A 17,302-nucleotide genomic window follows, 5' to 3' on the forward strand; every position below is an offset into this window, starting at 1 on the left:
AGCTTAACTTAAGCAACAGCAGTGGTAAGAAAACATTATTAGTATGCACAAAGGACTGTTGTAACAGTTTTACAAACATGTCAGCAGTCAAGTTTTCCCAAGCAGCTCTTGCACTTAGATGATCTTTCACACTCACCAAGACATTCATCCACACAGATTCATTTACAGTCTCACTCTATTAAAAAATCATATACTTTTCTTCTCTTTACTAATTTTCCAAATCACGCTTTCCCCTTTACAAGTGAAACACAAATAGCCTTATAAGAGAGCTTTATAAACAAGTGGAGTATGTCCCTTTTGAATGAAAAGAAGTCCAGTTAATTGGTGCCTCAAGAAGTGTGTTGCATAGACTGGCATGCCAGCAGAGTACAAGGGAACCTATTTAAGCCTGAAGATACTCTAAGAAAGATGTGGGGCATGCAGCAGAAAAAGTGATAGGTGACTAATGCTTGTTTATTCCAAAAGATATCTGGGCCTCTTGAAAGTTTGGTGAGTGGAAGCTGGAAGAGACCACCGCATGGAGTTGATTTTCTTTTTAAGTACCAGTCAATTTGTGCCAATTTTGCACTTGGTAATTGTCAGTGGAGCTGAATGAGTGAGAAATTGTTACCTGTGATGATTGCGGGGTCCATCCAGCTGCCAGGGCTGTCCCAATTCAGGCTGTCGGTGATGGCAGTGTTGGACGTTGGTACACTGTGGTTGGCGTTGGAGGGGGAAGAAGCATTGGGCAGTCCACCAAAGCTGATGTTAATGTTCGGTAGAAGTGCCCTTAGCCCGTCCTGCCATTCCTTCATATTTAAACTCTCTACAGAACTGTTGTTGTCTGGGAGATTTATCAACAAAAAAGAAAAAAGAAAATGAAAGATAGAAAATAAAAAGCTGAAGTTAGAAACAGATGTTGTTTTAAGTGAAAGATGGTGGTTCTCTAAGCATTTAATACTGGTTCCCTATCAAGAGAATGGGACAATGATGATAAACCAAGATGGAGCTTGAATGTTGAGCTGCCATAGAATGCAGTAATTCTTAAGCATGTTGTGGAGGAAAAAAACTAAATGTTTTCCCAGCAAATTGGAGCAGAAACCTCAGTGGTTTAGAATACAGTGACTCATCTAGAGCTAGAAAAATCACTACATTTGTCATATGAAATTTACCCCTACCCAGTGACAATTTTTTTAGCTTTGCAGGGGTGCAGGAGATTTAACAGCTCCCTACTTAAACGAAGAAGATGCAAGATAGTGCTACAGGCCCTGAACAGAATTAGTTGAGACAATCTTACACATCCACTGTACTTTGATAAAGTGAAAGACAGTACATATTGACTGAAGTGTGGGTGAATCTAGTTCAGCAAAGAGAATGTATGAAGAAAGGAAATTCCTGAAATATTTCAGAAGGATGTCAGTCTGCTCTAATGTGAAGGGCCACATGCCTAAACAATCACACTCATCTCTATTAACTTCAGAACAGCTACCTTTTAAGGAAAAGAAGTGGACAGCTATCAATATTAAGTAGGTTTTAATCTCTCTCTCTCTCTGAAGTTCTTTGAATTTGGTTTTAATCCTATCAACAGACCACTCTTTGAATTATACTCAACATAAGGTTCGGAAGAATCATCATCAGATGATGTGATGATGAATAGTCAATAGCTGTTAAGTTAGACACTTAAAAGGCAAGATTATGGAGGATAGACCTGCCAAGAAACATAAGTCATAATAAGTAAGTAAAACCTCCAGGTCTATAGACAGTATATTTCCAAGTATTTGAATCTGGGGACAATCAACAGGAAATAGACATCACATTCATTTCTGCTCCTAAGCTTCCACAGGCATCCATTTATCACTATGGACAAAAGAAGGCTCAAACTACATGAATCCTGGGCACATGCTTTATTCCAGCAAGCACAAAAATAATATATATTTAGGACGGCTTAAAATTGACAGAACAGTTTAAGCATATGCTATTTATACAACAGCAGAAATGTGAGAAGTTTTGCAAAGGAAGTGTGATGATATGACTAATGGTTGTGTGATCATCCCTACAAAGTTTAAGATAAACATCCTCCATGGCTTCCCTCCCAAAATGTTTCCCTTCTTTCACTGATGTAATGCAATTCCTAAAACAATTATGCATGACTGAGATGCACTTCAGTCTGATCCAAAAAGACATACTTAACCTAAACCAGTTCTATACAATGTCCATTCCAGTTTCCAAAATGAATCAGATAAACATTGTGTAGTTTTTACACTATAAAAGAAGTGTGAACTTGAACGGAAAAGTAATGTCTGTTTTACTTAACATTCATTGCCCAACAAGATACTGCTCAGTTGTTCATGCATGATTTGCCTTCTTCTGTTACTTTATTGTGATGTTGTGTGGTGTTTTTTATGATTCATATTTTTAACTGGTTTTAATTTAATAGTTCCATTACTTTTTAACTTTTGTACTGTGTGAGTTTTAAACTTTGAAAACTTTGTTGTAAGCTGCCTTGAGTCTTGAACTGGGGAAAACATGGAATATAAATAAAAATAATGTAATAACAATAATAGTTGCCTTTCATATGAGAGGAAAATCATATGAGGGGAGAAATAAAAGCATTTAAAATGCTGTCAAGATTGTTCTTAACTAAAAAGGTACTTATATATACTTTAAGAATATTGTTGTGTACATGTGGAGTACATATTGTGATAACTACAACCAAACAGAATTCATACTCTCCTTTGTTACTGTTTAAGAAGCTGAAGACCAAAGCTATTCTGTATTATTTTATACATCTGAACATTTGAAGTGATTCATCTTTCTGTAGGGACACACTAGACGAAGAGAGAAAACAGAGTTTGCCATTACAGGACAACTCCTTCTAGCGCTAGTGATCTAATGACGTTCTGTTTTCTCACATATGAATATTATTTCGACTGTCCATACAATGTTCCCATAACTGACTACACCTCTTCCGGAAACTGGGATATTTATTGGATGTAATAAGACCCATTATTAATACACTTGGCCCCATCTGTGATATTAGCAATACTGAGAGGCAGAATACAGTTGACTGACAGGTGTGAATAGCAGGAGAAATCCACATGAGCCAATGTCAAGTTTCTTTTCATTTATTTTTTCACAATAAAAATATTTTTGCACCTCCATGGTATTAAGTATTGTGCACACATTATTTGGTAACAATGCCAATTAAATCAATTTTAATTCCAGGTTATACTTCTGCAGGGCACTATAAATCATCTATGTAGATGCAGTATTTACACAAATAAGACATGAGCAGTAAGGTTCTGTCCTTCTTGATCCACTCATACCTTCCGGAATATGAACTCCTTTTGAACATGAACTCCCTTCTGACCTTAAGCTATAATTTAATGTTGTATTGGCAACAACATTAATTGCAGTTATTAACAAAAGCTGTTCAAATATGTGGCTGTAAGATCATAGTTTAGGTTCTTGAGAACCTCAGCGGCACTTTTAGACTGCCAAGATAGATTGAAGTGGATATGGCACTTGTCTTGTGAAAATTCAGAAGCCACACATACAGCTGAAGATTTCCAATTATCAGGGGCCAAAGTTTGAATGCCCTTCATTTATCTGTTTCTAGCAGCGATATAATAGTAGAAGATGAACAAAATGAACAAATATTTAAACACAGGTTACAAAATTAGTACAAGTTATAAGTGGAGCAGTTGGGTTACACAGTAGAGAACGTTTAAAAAGAATAGCTGCAGAGTACACATAGCTTGACTCTTAATTATTAAATCTTTTTGGAATAAATTCTCAGGCTGGCTAACTGAGGCAAAACCCTAAACTTTGTAGCAGAGAATCTTATACTGCATCTATACAAAAAAGAGCCACATAAACCTGAAAATCAGATGTCAGATATAAAACTCTGATTTTAGAAGAATGACAGCAGCAGGAAGATAGCAGTATGTCATATAGACTTCTCTGCCCAGTACTCAAGACAGTAGGGTAACTCAATTCTGCTGCCAACCCCCAGCATGTGATAGGTAGAACCAGAGATTTACAATAAAGAGAGGATTCTGAGAGTACAGAGACTCTGCTATAACCAATAAAATGTAGAGCTAGAACCTCATGTGATGCAACTGCTGCAGATGCACAACTATGTCAAATGAAAGCATGCCGTAACAATAATTCTATTCATCCACTTGCAATATGGATCTCATCTAATAACTACATTATGCATTCTTCCCACAAAGAATAGCAGACTGCTACAATGCCAACCCCTTCACAATTTCTTCCTCCACATTCTCATACCAATTTCCTTACTGAAAAACTGGGCAATGCTAGCCACAGTTCAGACTAAGGAACTGTTACTCATTGTTGGAAATGAAAAGGCTATGTTGTCTAAATAAAACAGTTTTATTTATTATATTGTACATCCAGTATCTCAAAGACAGAAAGCACACAAAGTGATTGAAATTTTGGTATCAAACAAATGTATTTTATTAGACCAGCTTCTAATCGTTCAGCCAACCAAAAAGTATTTAAATGGAAGTCAACTCTAATTTGAATCAATATTATTCTTTAATATTAATCTATCCAGTGCTTACTACTTCTCATCCCCTAAGATCATGACTGGATAAGGGTCAATATTAAAACTTGTATAAAAGTTGTGTTCCTTCATTGTTGTCTTTACAATCCAGGAAAGTTTGAAACGCTTATGTTCCAGGAATTCATGCTATAATGCTGCGTTGTCAGTTTTGTAACTGCTAAGTAGGCACTTAAAAAAAGGGGGGGTGTATAAGAAGCCAAAACAAAAGATGATAGCAGGTGACACTGAAACATTTTCTGGACAATTTGTAACTCTTCAAAACTCACTGTGTTACAGGAATATTGTATGCTATTTGTGAAGCAGCACATCATCCAATTTAAAGCAATTATACTGATAAATGTGTATATATTGATAAACAGTGGGAATGTTAAGGGCTGGCTAAAAGAATTAATCAGCTTCCTCCTGCTCATTGTTAGTATGGCTGTCGAACAGCTTTGCCTATTAGAAAGAAGCTGATGACACCCAAGGGTGCACCAAATCCCAAAGTCATAAATATGTCCAACTGTCAGCTTCATGTGGCTTCTTTTTTCAGTCAGTTTAAACTTGTTTTATTAATCCACTATTTTCAAGTGATGTTTACTTATTTAGCATTCCATCTAAAAAAAATTCTATTAAAATATTTGAAAGCAAGTCGATTACAGCACCAAGTCAGTAGATTATTTATTAGAACATTACTGAAGACATACTGCAGTTCTTTTTGTTATGTCTACAAGTAATTTGTTTACTTCACCAAAAACAGAAAAAAAACGATGAATAACTGTTTTGCTGGATTTTAAATGGAATATACAGGATTTAGTGAATAAGAAATAAACATGCTACATTATGATTGTGTAACAATCTTTTCCTTATCAATAAACTATTTTAAAACAGTTCTGGTTCTAAAACACATTCAAGAATTTAACTGATTCAATATACAGTATTTCTCTTAAGTGAAAGTCACTAACATATATATTTTTTTTAATCTCTTAAAACAGGGCTGGGAATCATGGAGCTCCCCAGGTGTTGTTGGACTGCACTTCCCAACATTCTTTTCCATTAAACTATGCTGGCCAGCACTGCTGGGAGGTGCCATCCAACAACATCTGGAGGACTTACATGACTGCCAGCCCTTGCCTTAAAAGAACACACTCTACTGTTCTTTTTTTTAATAACAAGTTCTTGAAATGAAAAGTATGTTTAGAACATTCTGATTTCCTACTTTTTCCCCAATGGATTTTCTTCAAACCACACTGAATGACCTTCACTGAGATATCAAATACTCCAGTGTTAACAGTCAGAAATGGCCCAGCTTTATTCAAATTTAATCAGAGGCTTCACTGTATTCAATGGGGCTTGTGTCCAAGCATGCACAGAATTATAGCTTTAATAATCTATGAACACAATGAAAAAAAATTGTCTGTTGATTAGTTTAAGTGAAGAGGCAGTAAAAGAGGCAAGCAAATGAATTCACATGTTACATTACTCCCAGTTTATTTTACAGGATGATTTTTGTAAACAGTTTAACATTTGCCATGTTTAAGTGGAAACGGTTTGATAGCAATGCCTTCTAACTCAATGCAGTAATACAGCAGAGATGCAATGAGAACATTCGGATCCCAAAGATCTACAGTTTTCTCAGTGGTTACCTGCACATGTTAAATGGGAATTCTGACCTTTACCACCAAAAGGTGGGGCAGACAGTTCATGCTTATCCGAATATGGCCAAAGCTGTTTATGAGATGGTGTGAGTACATAATTCAAACTGTTGATTGAAAAGTCAAAAGTTTCTTCTTCTCACCAATGGTTTGTAAAAGTAAAAGAGAAAAACAAAACAAAACACTTCTTGCCACACATCTGAAAGTTGTCAATTGAGCCAAGCTCCCTACGCCCTAAATCAGCAGAAATTCATACTGAAAAGCTACCACTGCACTGGAGCTTTTTAAACTGTAACTTTAGCATCTGCATGATCAGAAGATTAGGCAAAGTGCCATATTAGAAACTGATACTCCTGATAAAAGTTTTCACAGCTTGAACTGCCACAAAGTTTTAACCTTCACAGGTTTAACGAACGACCTTCAGGTTCCTATCCCAACTAACAGTTTCTTACTTTTTCACCACTAGAGGGAGATGAAAACCAGTATTCTGAGTAAATATTGTACCAAACACACCTAAACCCAAAGTCACATAGTGCAAACATACACAGATTCACATTGGATGGATTCTGGTTAATCCACTCTATATGTCAATAAATTCTGATTATACTGAAGATGATTCCAGATTGCATTAATTTTCTTCTTGGAAACTCTGCCCTATCCTGCGCATTATATAATAACCAGATGGTGGGATGTTATTATCCTGACATACTGAAGGCATAATTCAAACAGTGAGCAAAAGGGGTGCCTGGACTGTATGTTTCAGACTAAACATAAGAGCTCACATGCTTCCATTCTCCTCATAAAATTTCTTCCTGTGCACAAGAAACTAGATGCCAGAGAGAAGGGCTCTGCACTCAGGTCTTTGTCAGGATAGCTTTCTATATATCTGAATTTCTAGTGGAAGAACGTTTCATCATCAGATTTCCAGTCCTTGAGTCTTCAGTCTGAAGTGATACAGCCCAGACAGTTCATTACCACTGACTGTTTAAAACTGTATGCTGCCATCCAGGAACAGATTTGGGTTTGACAGGGCCCTGAGCAAAAAAATGCCTCCAGTGGCATATGGATGGGCATGCTCTTCACATGATTTATTAAGGAACAGGGCAGGCAGCAACAGGAAAATTCTTAAATAGGTCCACTTGACCCACTGCAGGCAGCTGAAATGAATGGGCCCTTTTAAGAATCCTTCCCTTGCAACTTGGTACTGAGAGCCGTGCTGAATGACTGCAGAAATACTCGGCTGCTCTTCAATCCCTCCTCCAACACTGTCACTCTGGAGAGATGCTACAGTGGAAAATGGTATGGGATTAAGATTATGGCTCTGTCATTCAGCACTCCTTGAAGTTCTGAGCAGCAATATTTTGAAAGGCTCCACCCGAGTCAGTGTGGAAGAAAGTGTCAGCAGCCAAGAAGATGCCATTTATAGAAGTTAGGTACTACTGTTCATGTGTATTCAGTACTTATACATTAGATGAGGGACTAAATTGCCTTGGTTTGTTTCTAGAAAGGCAAGATTAGGCCAAGCATTGGCATGCTACATGATCGGATAAAATATGAGATTCTCTTTTATGTTGCAGAAGTTTTTTCTAACCATGGGGGGAATTATAGAATTCCTTTCTTCTCAACATGTACTTGGCAAGCAGCTGACTGGCATGAGCAGAATTTTCTATGTTATGTTAACCACATGTATGAACAGACTCATGTCTCATGTAAAATCTGTCAAGAACTGTACTGAGATTGTAAAACATGGGCAAAGCTTATTGTTAGAATAAGCAAGGGGCTGAATGAAGGCCAGTAAACTGTAGCTGCATCCTGGTGAGATGGGGTTATTCCTCTCCTGAAGAAACAACTGTATATATGGGTGGTGTTCTATATTTCAACTCTATTACACAAAACTGGCAGGATGGAGCCAGAGCAACCAGGAGCATCATTTCCCAGTTCTAGCTAGTTCATAAGATACCAATAAATGCCTCAAAAGCTGCCACAAAGAGGAGGGTGCAGGCTAGTTTTCTGCTGCCTCAGAGGACAGAATTAGATCTAATAGTTTTAAAGTTGCAAGAGGGTATATTTTAAATGAATAATAGAGGGAACGTCTTGGTAGTGAGAGATGTTTGTCAATGGAACCAATTGCCTAGAGAGGTAGTGGGGTCTCCTTCTCTGGATGTCTTCAAAAACAGTCCGGACAACTATCTTCTGGGGATCCTTAATGAGCAGAGGGTTGGACCTGATAGCCTGTATGTTCCCTTCCAATTCTATGATATAAATAAAGCAGTGATCATGATAATAATGGCAATAATTAACCACTTAAAATGCTTAAAATTGTATAAGTACAAACTTAGCAGAAAGGAGCTATGACAATGCAATCGCACACTGGTGCCATAAAGCAGAGTAGCTGTGCACTTATTCTGGTTTTGTACTTATTCTTCCTGACTCATTTCTTTAATGCTTGTGTTAACAATGCTTAATTCCAGCGGGCCTCTCAAATAACAATAGAATAGAAACAATAGGGCCAGTACACAAATGAAAAAATATAAATGATAACAACTACTCTGGTTTACCAGCATACTTCTATCAATATCTCTTCACCATGTATGCTGGCCAGCCATCAATTTCTGTAGTGGTGAAAATATTTTATTTCAGACTTATGGTCAGAACAGATGCTACTTTGTGATTGCATAATTATAGTTATTATATATCTTATTATCAACAATACTGGCATCTAATGATCTCAAAGAAGTAATTACCTGTCCACTCACACAGAATATCCAATATTTAAAGAAACAGGCACAATTACCAAGGCCTGAAAAACACATTTACAAGATAGGGAAACTATACATTCCTTAAAAAAAACCCTATACTCGGAGAAGAGGAAACAGAAAATCTTGATTAGAACTCAAATGTGTAGAAACTGAAAGGGGGGGGGGGGGAGAAATTTTACAGTGTCATCATAGCTAGCCCTTCAACCCTGGGGGTGGGAAAACTGTTGCTGCTCCCAGGCCTAGTAAGACCCACCAATTGTAAGGAATGTTAAGAGTTGTTGTCAATCAACACCTGGAAAGCCACACACACACTGTTTACCCCTGCCTTAGATCAAGGCCTGGCACCCAAATGGATAGTGATATAGTGAAACAAGTAGAAACAAAACAGGGAAAAATGAAAGTAAATGATATTCTGGACTGATATTCTGGTGATAGTTTATGAAGTTCATCACATAAAACACTGAAACTAAATCCATGGAGAAAAATCTTCTGGAAAGCTACTAGGACCTTCTGCTTAGTTATCTGAATGTACAGTCGCCCATCCCAATTTGAGGTCTTGCCATTTGCATCCCTCGGGCTTTCAAGGACAGCAGGCCGGGAGGGACATAATGGCGTGTTTGCCATTATCTGTAACAATTTAGGCATCACCCTCACTCTGAACTACCTACTTGATCTCCACTGCTTATTCTTCCAATGACAACTCAATCAAGGAACACTGTTTTATATTAATAACTGCTGTTATTCAGATACTAACTGTAAACATAAGATAAAATGCAAACACCAAACATGGCCATGTGGACCACTTTAAGGACATATAATGCAGTAACAGTCAAATTCTTGTTCTGTCATCTAGATTCACAGAATCACAGATCTGAACTAAACCGTAAGGGTCATTCAGTTCCTGCCATGTAGAAATACACAGCTAAAGCTCGCTTGAGAAATTATAATTACCCTGTGTTTAAAGACCACCTGTTAAGAAAAATACCTAAATCTGTTGGAAAAGAAGAAAACTGATTGCTAAATCTATAGATTTTGATGGACTGTCTTTAATGATATACTAAAGCGGCTTAGGACGCTAAGTATGCTTAGCCTGGGGAAGAGAAGGTTAAGAGGCAACATGATAGCCATATGTAAATATTAGAAGGGATATCAAATCGAGGATGGAGCAATCTTGTTTTCTGCTGCTCCAGAGACTAGGACATGGAGCATTGGCAGAGATTCCACCCAAACATTAGGAAGAACTTCCTGACAGTAACAGCTGTTCAACAGTGCAATACACTGCCTCAGAATGTGGTGGTGTCACGCTCTGCATGGAGGCTGAGGACTCTGAAGAGGAGAGGGACGCGGAGGAGCCCAACCCTGAGCCTGGCCCCAATTCCTCAGTACCTGTACCAGCAGGGAATGCTGTCAATGAGGACAGTCCGGAACCTGGCACCAGTGCAGCAGAGGCTCCTGCCACCTTGGGCATTGAGGAGACTGAGGAGGCAAATTTACCCATGCCTTCATTCAGCCAGTGAAGGTCAGAAAGGAAGATCCTGCATTAAAATAAACTCTGGATACCAGTTTAAAAATCCAGCTTCCAACTAACAGGTTCAGAAGATGGCTCATTAAATTCACTAGAAATTGTTTTAAACCAGCATTTTTAGTTCCTTCTTTAGAAGTCAAACCAAATATTGTTCCAGTCCTCCTTCCAACCATTTAGAAGAGGAGGGGAATGAAAGCCCAATGTTTTGCTTGACCGGGCATGTCCACATTCAAGTTTATAGAGCCATCCTCCCAGCTAGTGGAGGCCTCAGCATACCAATATATTGTGGCTACAAGCTGTCCCCTTGTCTTCTACAAATAGTCCATACTGCACCCAGCTAACAGCCTGATGAACAAATACTAAACTCAGTATTAGCTAACACATTACAGAGACTATATGATTTCCCCAATTTACATAGCTTTTGTGTGGCATGGACACAGGCTATTATTGCTGCTCTTCAAGGTTCCTAGGTCATCATATCTGATGCACATCACTGAGTGGGTGTTCACCCCCAGAAGACTAAATAATAGGATATTCCCACCTCCTTGGCTCTCTAGAAATCAAGAATTGTATGGCAGAGATTATATCTGATCTTTTTGTGAACTCAGCCCAGTCAGAACTTCCTGTTGGATCTTGGCCTCAATGCCAAAAATCATCCTGATAAGACATTACCAGAAGTCTATGGCAAGCCTAAAAAGCCACCTTTGCAAGTGAATTCTAGGATAACTGGAAGCAGAAAATAGTAAGGAAGGAGCTGTGTTCCTTAAACTCTGTCATAGTGAAGCAGCAGCTCCAAAACCCACTGAAAAAGTTTCAAGCTTCTTTTACTAAACAACTTGGAAGTTGGAAATATGCATATTAGCAAGTCATACTTTCATCAAATCTATTTACAGGTGGGAGGGAGTTCCCCTCTAGTGAGCTGTTCTATCTATTCATTTATATGCACCAGTGTTACCAAGTAATAACAATCTTACCATTACATAGCAAAACCATGGATGGTATACTGTGGCAAGATATCTTCTGGAAAACATGGGACTATTCAGAGAATTGAACAGCACTTAGAAGTCAAAACTTACAGACAAAAGTTTTGATATTAGAAAGGATGAAAGAAAAATTGCAAATCTCAAATCGGCTGAGGGATGAAGTCAAAATGGCAAATTTAGAAACAGTTGAAGGTTAATTTTTAAAGGCATAGAAATCGTTCAAAATGGTTAAGGAGTGTCATTTTAACTAAGGCGCAGTATAGACCGCCCAAAAACAGCGGACTGCAGGTGCCCATTTTTACTCCGGAGGGACGACACAGCCACTAGACCGCACGATGTCCCTCCGGAGTAAAAAAAAAACAAAAACAGATTTTTTCAGGTTCTTTTACCGGTGCCTGGGTTACTTCGTAAGTGCGCCAGTGGCGCACTCGTGACATAACGGATGCGCCGCAATGTGCAAACACTATGCGTCCATTACATGAAAATGGCAGTGGCTGTGCGGTTGCTGTGCAGTCCCGAACCCTAGTATCGCCACCGCCACACCCCTTTCAGTCCTTCTGTCTCGGGCCTAAGACAGCTTACATTAAAGCATCAGGGCAGAATCTGGAAAAATGTGGACACAGAAAATGTTTACAATGATTCTAGATAAATTTCAGTCAGTAGGAAGGAGGTTCAACTCTTTAATTGTTCATCAAACAACCACTCTACCTGAGGTTACTCAAGTACAGCAATGCTTGCTCACGTTAGTAAACATAAAATATGTATTATTTTGTTTCATCTTGACAAACTGCTTGGAGACCTGATTTACTAGAAAATGGCTAGTAAAGGTAGAACTATAAACCACACTATGTATGCACACACCCAATAAAAATTAATAATACAAAACCACAGTATTGTGAATTATTTATTTGCCTTCATTAAGTGCATTCAAGATATATAATGATATCAAATCATATTTCAAGTGGGCAGTTTCACAATGGGTAGGTGCTACTTAATTGACCAGGTGCTATTTAACAGCTTGTACTCTAGAAGCCTTATATATTTAGTAAAATCCAGGAATAATACAGAACTGGTAAGGCTTAATAACATGGTGAGGTGAAGCAGTAACAAAATGAAAAATTGGCTGCCTGTATTAACCAACAGAAAATCCAACAGAAAATTTGTATTTACCTTTCCACACACTAATGTGAATCACTAGGTCAAAATCCTCACAAGTACGATAAATTCAACTATCCAACTGGAAACAATAGCTATGAAATATTTCAAACTGATAAAAATACAGTGATTTGCACAGTTTTTCCCACAAGCCTCTATTCCCATACATCTAAAAGTCGGATGTTTTTGGTCTAAAAGGGAAACTTCAAGTGTCATTACCTCCAGTTGCTTGGGACATGCCAGTGCAGGCCACTAGCAGGCACACAGACAAAAAAATAGCTCCTACTACAGTTGCCCTTGTCCACCCCTGCTGTGTACTAACTTCACCAGTTTTGTGAAGTCGAAGGCTTTCATGGACGGCATCCATGGTTTTTTGTGGGTTTTTCAGCTATGTGGCCATGTTCACCAATTTTAAGAGACAATGTTGTGTGATATTAAAGATGTGGTGTTGAAGAAGAGTGTTAAGAATACTGTGGACAGCCCAAAAGACAAACAAAAGGGTCTTTGAACAGATCAAGTCTGAGATCTCCCTGGAAGCCAAAATGATTAAATTGAGACTGTTGTACACTGGTCACATCATGAGAAGGCACGATTCATTCGAAAAGACAATAATACTAAGAAAGGTAGAGGGAAGTAGAAAGAGAGAAAGACCGCAAGATAAATGGATAGACACAATTATGGAGGTTACAAGTATAAATTTGCAGGACCTAAGCAATGCAGTGGAGGACTGGGGCGGGGGGGCTTGGAGATGTCTCATCCACAGGGTTGAGTCGAGGTTGACTGGAGGGCAATTAACAGCAACATTAAAGGATGTCTGTTTTCCCTCAAAGCAAGCAGTATAAATGAGAAAGCATTTCAGAAAGCCATGAAATTTTCTTCAGGTAGTCAAGGGGAATGTTGTTGTATCAGACAGTAGGTTAACACATTAAAGCTGTACAGAATGACTTTGGGTAAATTACCTTAATACAAGAATCCTAAATATTGTACCAAGCCACAATCTTCAAAGACCACTGAAAGTTTGCTCAGTAATCAGACTACAGATGAGGAACCATACCTACTCTGTATGACTTTCTTTTTCAGCTCTGAAAGTTTTAACAGTTGGCTACCCCTTGCCCCATGTCATGCCCACTTTGATCTGTGTAATTTGGAAACTTTGTCCTCTTCCTGATTTATTATTATTATTATTTCCTGAGTCTTCATCACAATCTGGCCTAAACCAGAGTCCCAAGTTACCATTTTCTTCTTCAAAATTTCTATATTACAAGATGAAGCAGGAAAATGCTGTTCTGTGCATGCCTATGTGTCAAACAGCCAACATTCAGTAAAACTTACAAAGCAGCTGAATATAATTCTACGGTAAACTGCCCCCAATAATGTTTTTCTAGTCAACCGCTTTATTTTGTATTGAAACTTTGGATCTGGGCTGACTATACATCCTAAATCTAAACGTGCAAATGAATACATGTTACGTAATTGAAGTAAAGTACATTGCTGAGATCGGATATAACCCAATTCTCCCACATCCAATATTTCAATGGACAATGATCAGCCAATAAATTCTATAAGCAATCTTCTCATATGTTTACAAATTTTCGCACTGCCACTAAACTGTATTTCAGAGTTCTACTTTAAGATGTTGCACATGTTTTCAGAATTAATACCTTTGCCACTTTTGGATTGTTCTTCTTCTTTAACCAAATGTTATGGAAAATTGCGAATTCTCAGAGTATTACCTTCTCCTAATATTAATATAACATTCATTAAGAGAAAGGTGATCTCATCAGTTGCTAAAAATGTATGTAAAAACTGAAAAACCAAGACTTAGTACAGTAGTCAGAGAGATAAAAATATAGGAGAAATAATTTATACCCTTTAAAAATGCCATTGCTAAGCCATAATGTCCAAGTTCAAGATCTATAACCTCAAAACATCTGAAGAATAGAAGCACTGCAACTTATAACAGAAGGAAAGGAATTTGAGGTTTGCTTCAAACTCTGAAATGTATGATCATTTTGTCTCTTTTCTAGATCAGACTATCTGGCACTATTCTCTGTCATGTAATAAAGAGTAGATGAAAACAGAAGACTAAGATCTGTGTTTTTATTACAGATAAAGAGAACAATATGGGTAATAGGTAGCTCATTACACTGGATCATAAAGAATTTTTTCACTACCTGCACTTTAATTCAGTTGTTGTAACCAGCTCATCAACACTACATTTCAGACACCATTAGAAGATCCTAGAGTACAAAGAGCAAGGGGGAAGAAAGATATGGTATTACTCAGCCTCTTTCTGCCTTGAACGTGTTAATCTTTATGAATTGAGGCCAAGGTTTTTTTTAAAGTGTCAAAATGTAACTGACTTTTTGGAATAGGTAAACTGAAAATCAAAATTAAATTTACAGCATACTCAAGACTGATGATGAAGCAAATTATAACATCATTATTGAGGTATGTATTACTGGACATAAGATACTCCACCTTCCTTATAAAGCTCATTATTACAAGGCAAGAAGTCAAATTAAAAGTTTGATTTTCTAAAAGATACAAGGCCATACTTCCAGCACAAGTGTTATTACCTTATCATTCTAGTACCAAACATCATCTAACCATTCTTCCTACTCTGGTTAGAGAAGCTGGAGACATCACCAAAATTCATTTGTTGTTTCAGTGTACTTACCTGCTATAGGGATCCCTCCTAGACCTGTGCCGTGTTGTGGTGGGAGGTTCAAGTCCAAGAAATTACTATTTGAAGGGGGATTTGCTGTGTGGTTCAAGTGCATGATGTTATTGCGTGGGAAGGCCATCCACGGATAGCGAGCTGCTTGGCCTGGAAAACTGAAGGAGTTGTAAACTGCTCGATGCTGTTGAAACTGTGGGAACCTCTGTGGCAAAACTGAAAATGTGCTATTGAGAGAGTTGGCATTTGTGGGTGCAGCAGGATGCAGAAATCCAGAGCCTGACCCTTTGGCTGTTGTAGTGTGGGGGGAAGGGTTCTGGAGAGACGTGGGCGAGAGGGAGGGCTGGTCTTGAACTGACAGTTCCTTCTCGATCAGGTCTGCTAAGGCTTTGCGGGTGATATCAAAGGGATCAAACCCCAAGTCATCTTCTTGCTGTTTGGAAGAACCAAATCCAAATGCCGCTTGCCAGTCTGTAGAGGAGGATACTGGGATGGTTTCTGTGGGATAACAAAATGAATACAATGTTAAATGCATAAATGTTTTCCTTTTTTAACTGATTTTTCTAGTGAACCTGGGTCAATAGAACAACCTATTAGTTGTAATGTCATACTGTCTTAAGCAACGACAATAAGAATGTCAGACTATATAAGCAAGAAGATAGGACTCCTGTGGACCTTCCACACATTACATAGCAGGATGGCAACAGTTAAAAAAAAAAAAAGACAGTATATAACAGTAAATTACTATAATTACTTTAATTATTAGACATGTACTCATGAGTTTATTTGTTTTTAAATTTAAATATTTTAAAAAAATAATTTAATTTAAATTTTAAGGCAAGCCTTATTTTTAATTAATTTAATAGAAAAGAATCAATGCAATTAAAAGTATAGGCTAAAAAACTGATATTCCTTAGGTTCTATTATTATTGTTGTTATTGTTGTTATTATGTTTATTTATATCCCGCCTTCTTCCCAGTACAGGGACACAAGGCGGCTTTAGTTTATTCTATTAGTTTATGTTTAACAAGGAAGTCATTTAGACCCTATATTAAGACAGCTACATCTTAACATTTACCTATAATACATCTCAAAAACAAACTGTTCATTTTGTTTGGAAGAAAGCTCACAGAAATGTTTCACGCTTTCATGACAAAATACTACATGCAGAAATTTGCACCAAGCAATTTTCTTTAGTACCATTTAATATTCTCCTTTCATAAAAATTGTGTTCCAAATGCATGTATAACCACATATACAGTACCTGTGCAGGTCTTAGGTCCAAAACACACTGCAGACATCATCCATTTTGACACAGCTTTAATTGCCATGGCTCAGTGTTAGGGAATCCTGGGAACTATAGTTTATTGTGACACCAGAGCTCTCTGACAGAGAAGGCTAAATGTTTCACAAAACTACAGCTCCAGAATTCCATAGCATTGAGCCAGGGCAATTAAAGCCATCTCAAATTGGATGATTTCTGCAGTGTGATTTGGACCTTAGTTTTACTTTCTACACCTGGAATTGTTCTTCTGTGTCTTTCATAGTCCTCCTTTCCTACTGTAGCTCACCTTTACCCACTGAAAATTGGCTCCAGAGGGTCATAAGATTGTCCAGAACAGTGGAATGTAGAAAATTGCCCCCAAAAGCCAGCAGAGGCACTCTGCATTGCTAAATATGTAATCTTTTGAATTTCCTTTCATATTCTGCAACATATACAGTAATTTTTTTATTGTTCATGTAGCTGTTTTGACGCACATATCACATGCTAGAGGCCATACAAAAAATAATAATTTTATTCTGGTTCTATTCTATTTCCAAGGGAGAGCTATACTGTATACAACTTAAATACAGTGTTTGGAAGAAATATTCAACCCTGCACTTTGGCATCACTTTGGTGTTACAACCTGGAACAGAAATGGATGCAACTGGTATTGGCACCACAAGATACTTAACATTGTGAAAATGCAAAATATTTTTGTTGTGGCAAAAAAGT

At 37.7% G+C, this 17,302-nt stretch overlaps 1 protein-coding gene across 4 annotated transcripts in view; it reads right to left on the minus strand.

Moving 5' to 3' along the window:
• Positions 1-17,302, minus strand: part of CNOT4 (CCR4-NOT transcription complex subunit 4) — a 73,241-nt gene that overhangs the window by 1,396 nt on the left and 54,543 nt on the right. For 2 of the 4 annotated variants that reach the window (XM_089523845.1, XM_089523844.1), the window contains 2 exons: positions 15,307-15,804; positions 611-823 (listed from right to left, as the gene is read on the minus strand). In XM_089523845.1, coding sequence (XP_089379971.1) covers positions 611-823; positions 15,307-15,804 — 711 coding nt within the window. The remainder of the gene's footprint in view (positions 1-610; positions 824-15,306; positions 15,805-17,302) is intronic. The other 2 variants (XM_089523847.1, XM_089523846.1) reach the window with 1 other exon arrangement.

This window comes from Sceloporus occidentalis, unplaced genomic scaffold (genome assembly GCF_023333645.1).
Source record: "Sceloporus occidentalis isolate IW3139 unplaced genomic scaffold, rSceOcc1.0.p SCAF_5, whole genome shotgun sequence".
Classification (NCBI taxonomy): domain Eukaryota; kingdom Metazoa; phylum Chordata; class Lepidosauria; order Squamata; family Phrynosomatidae; genus Sceloporus; species Sceloporus occidentalis.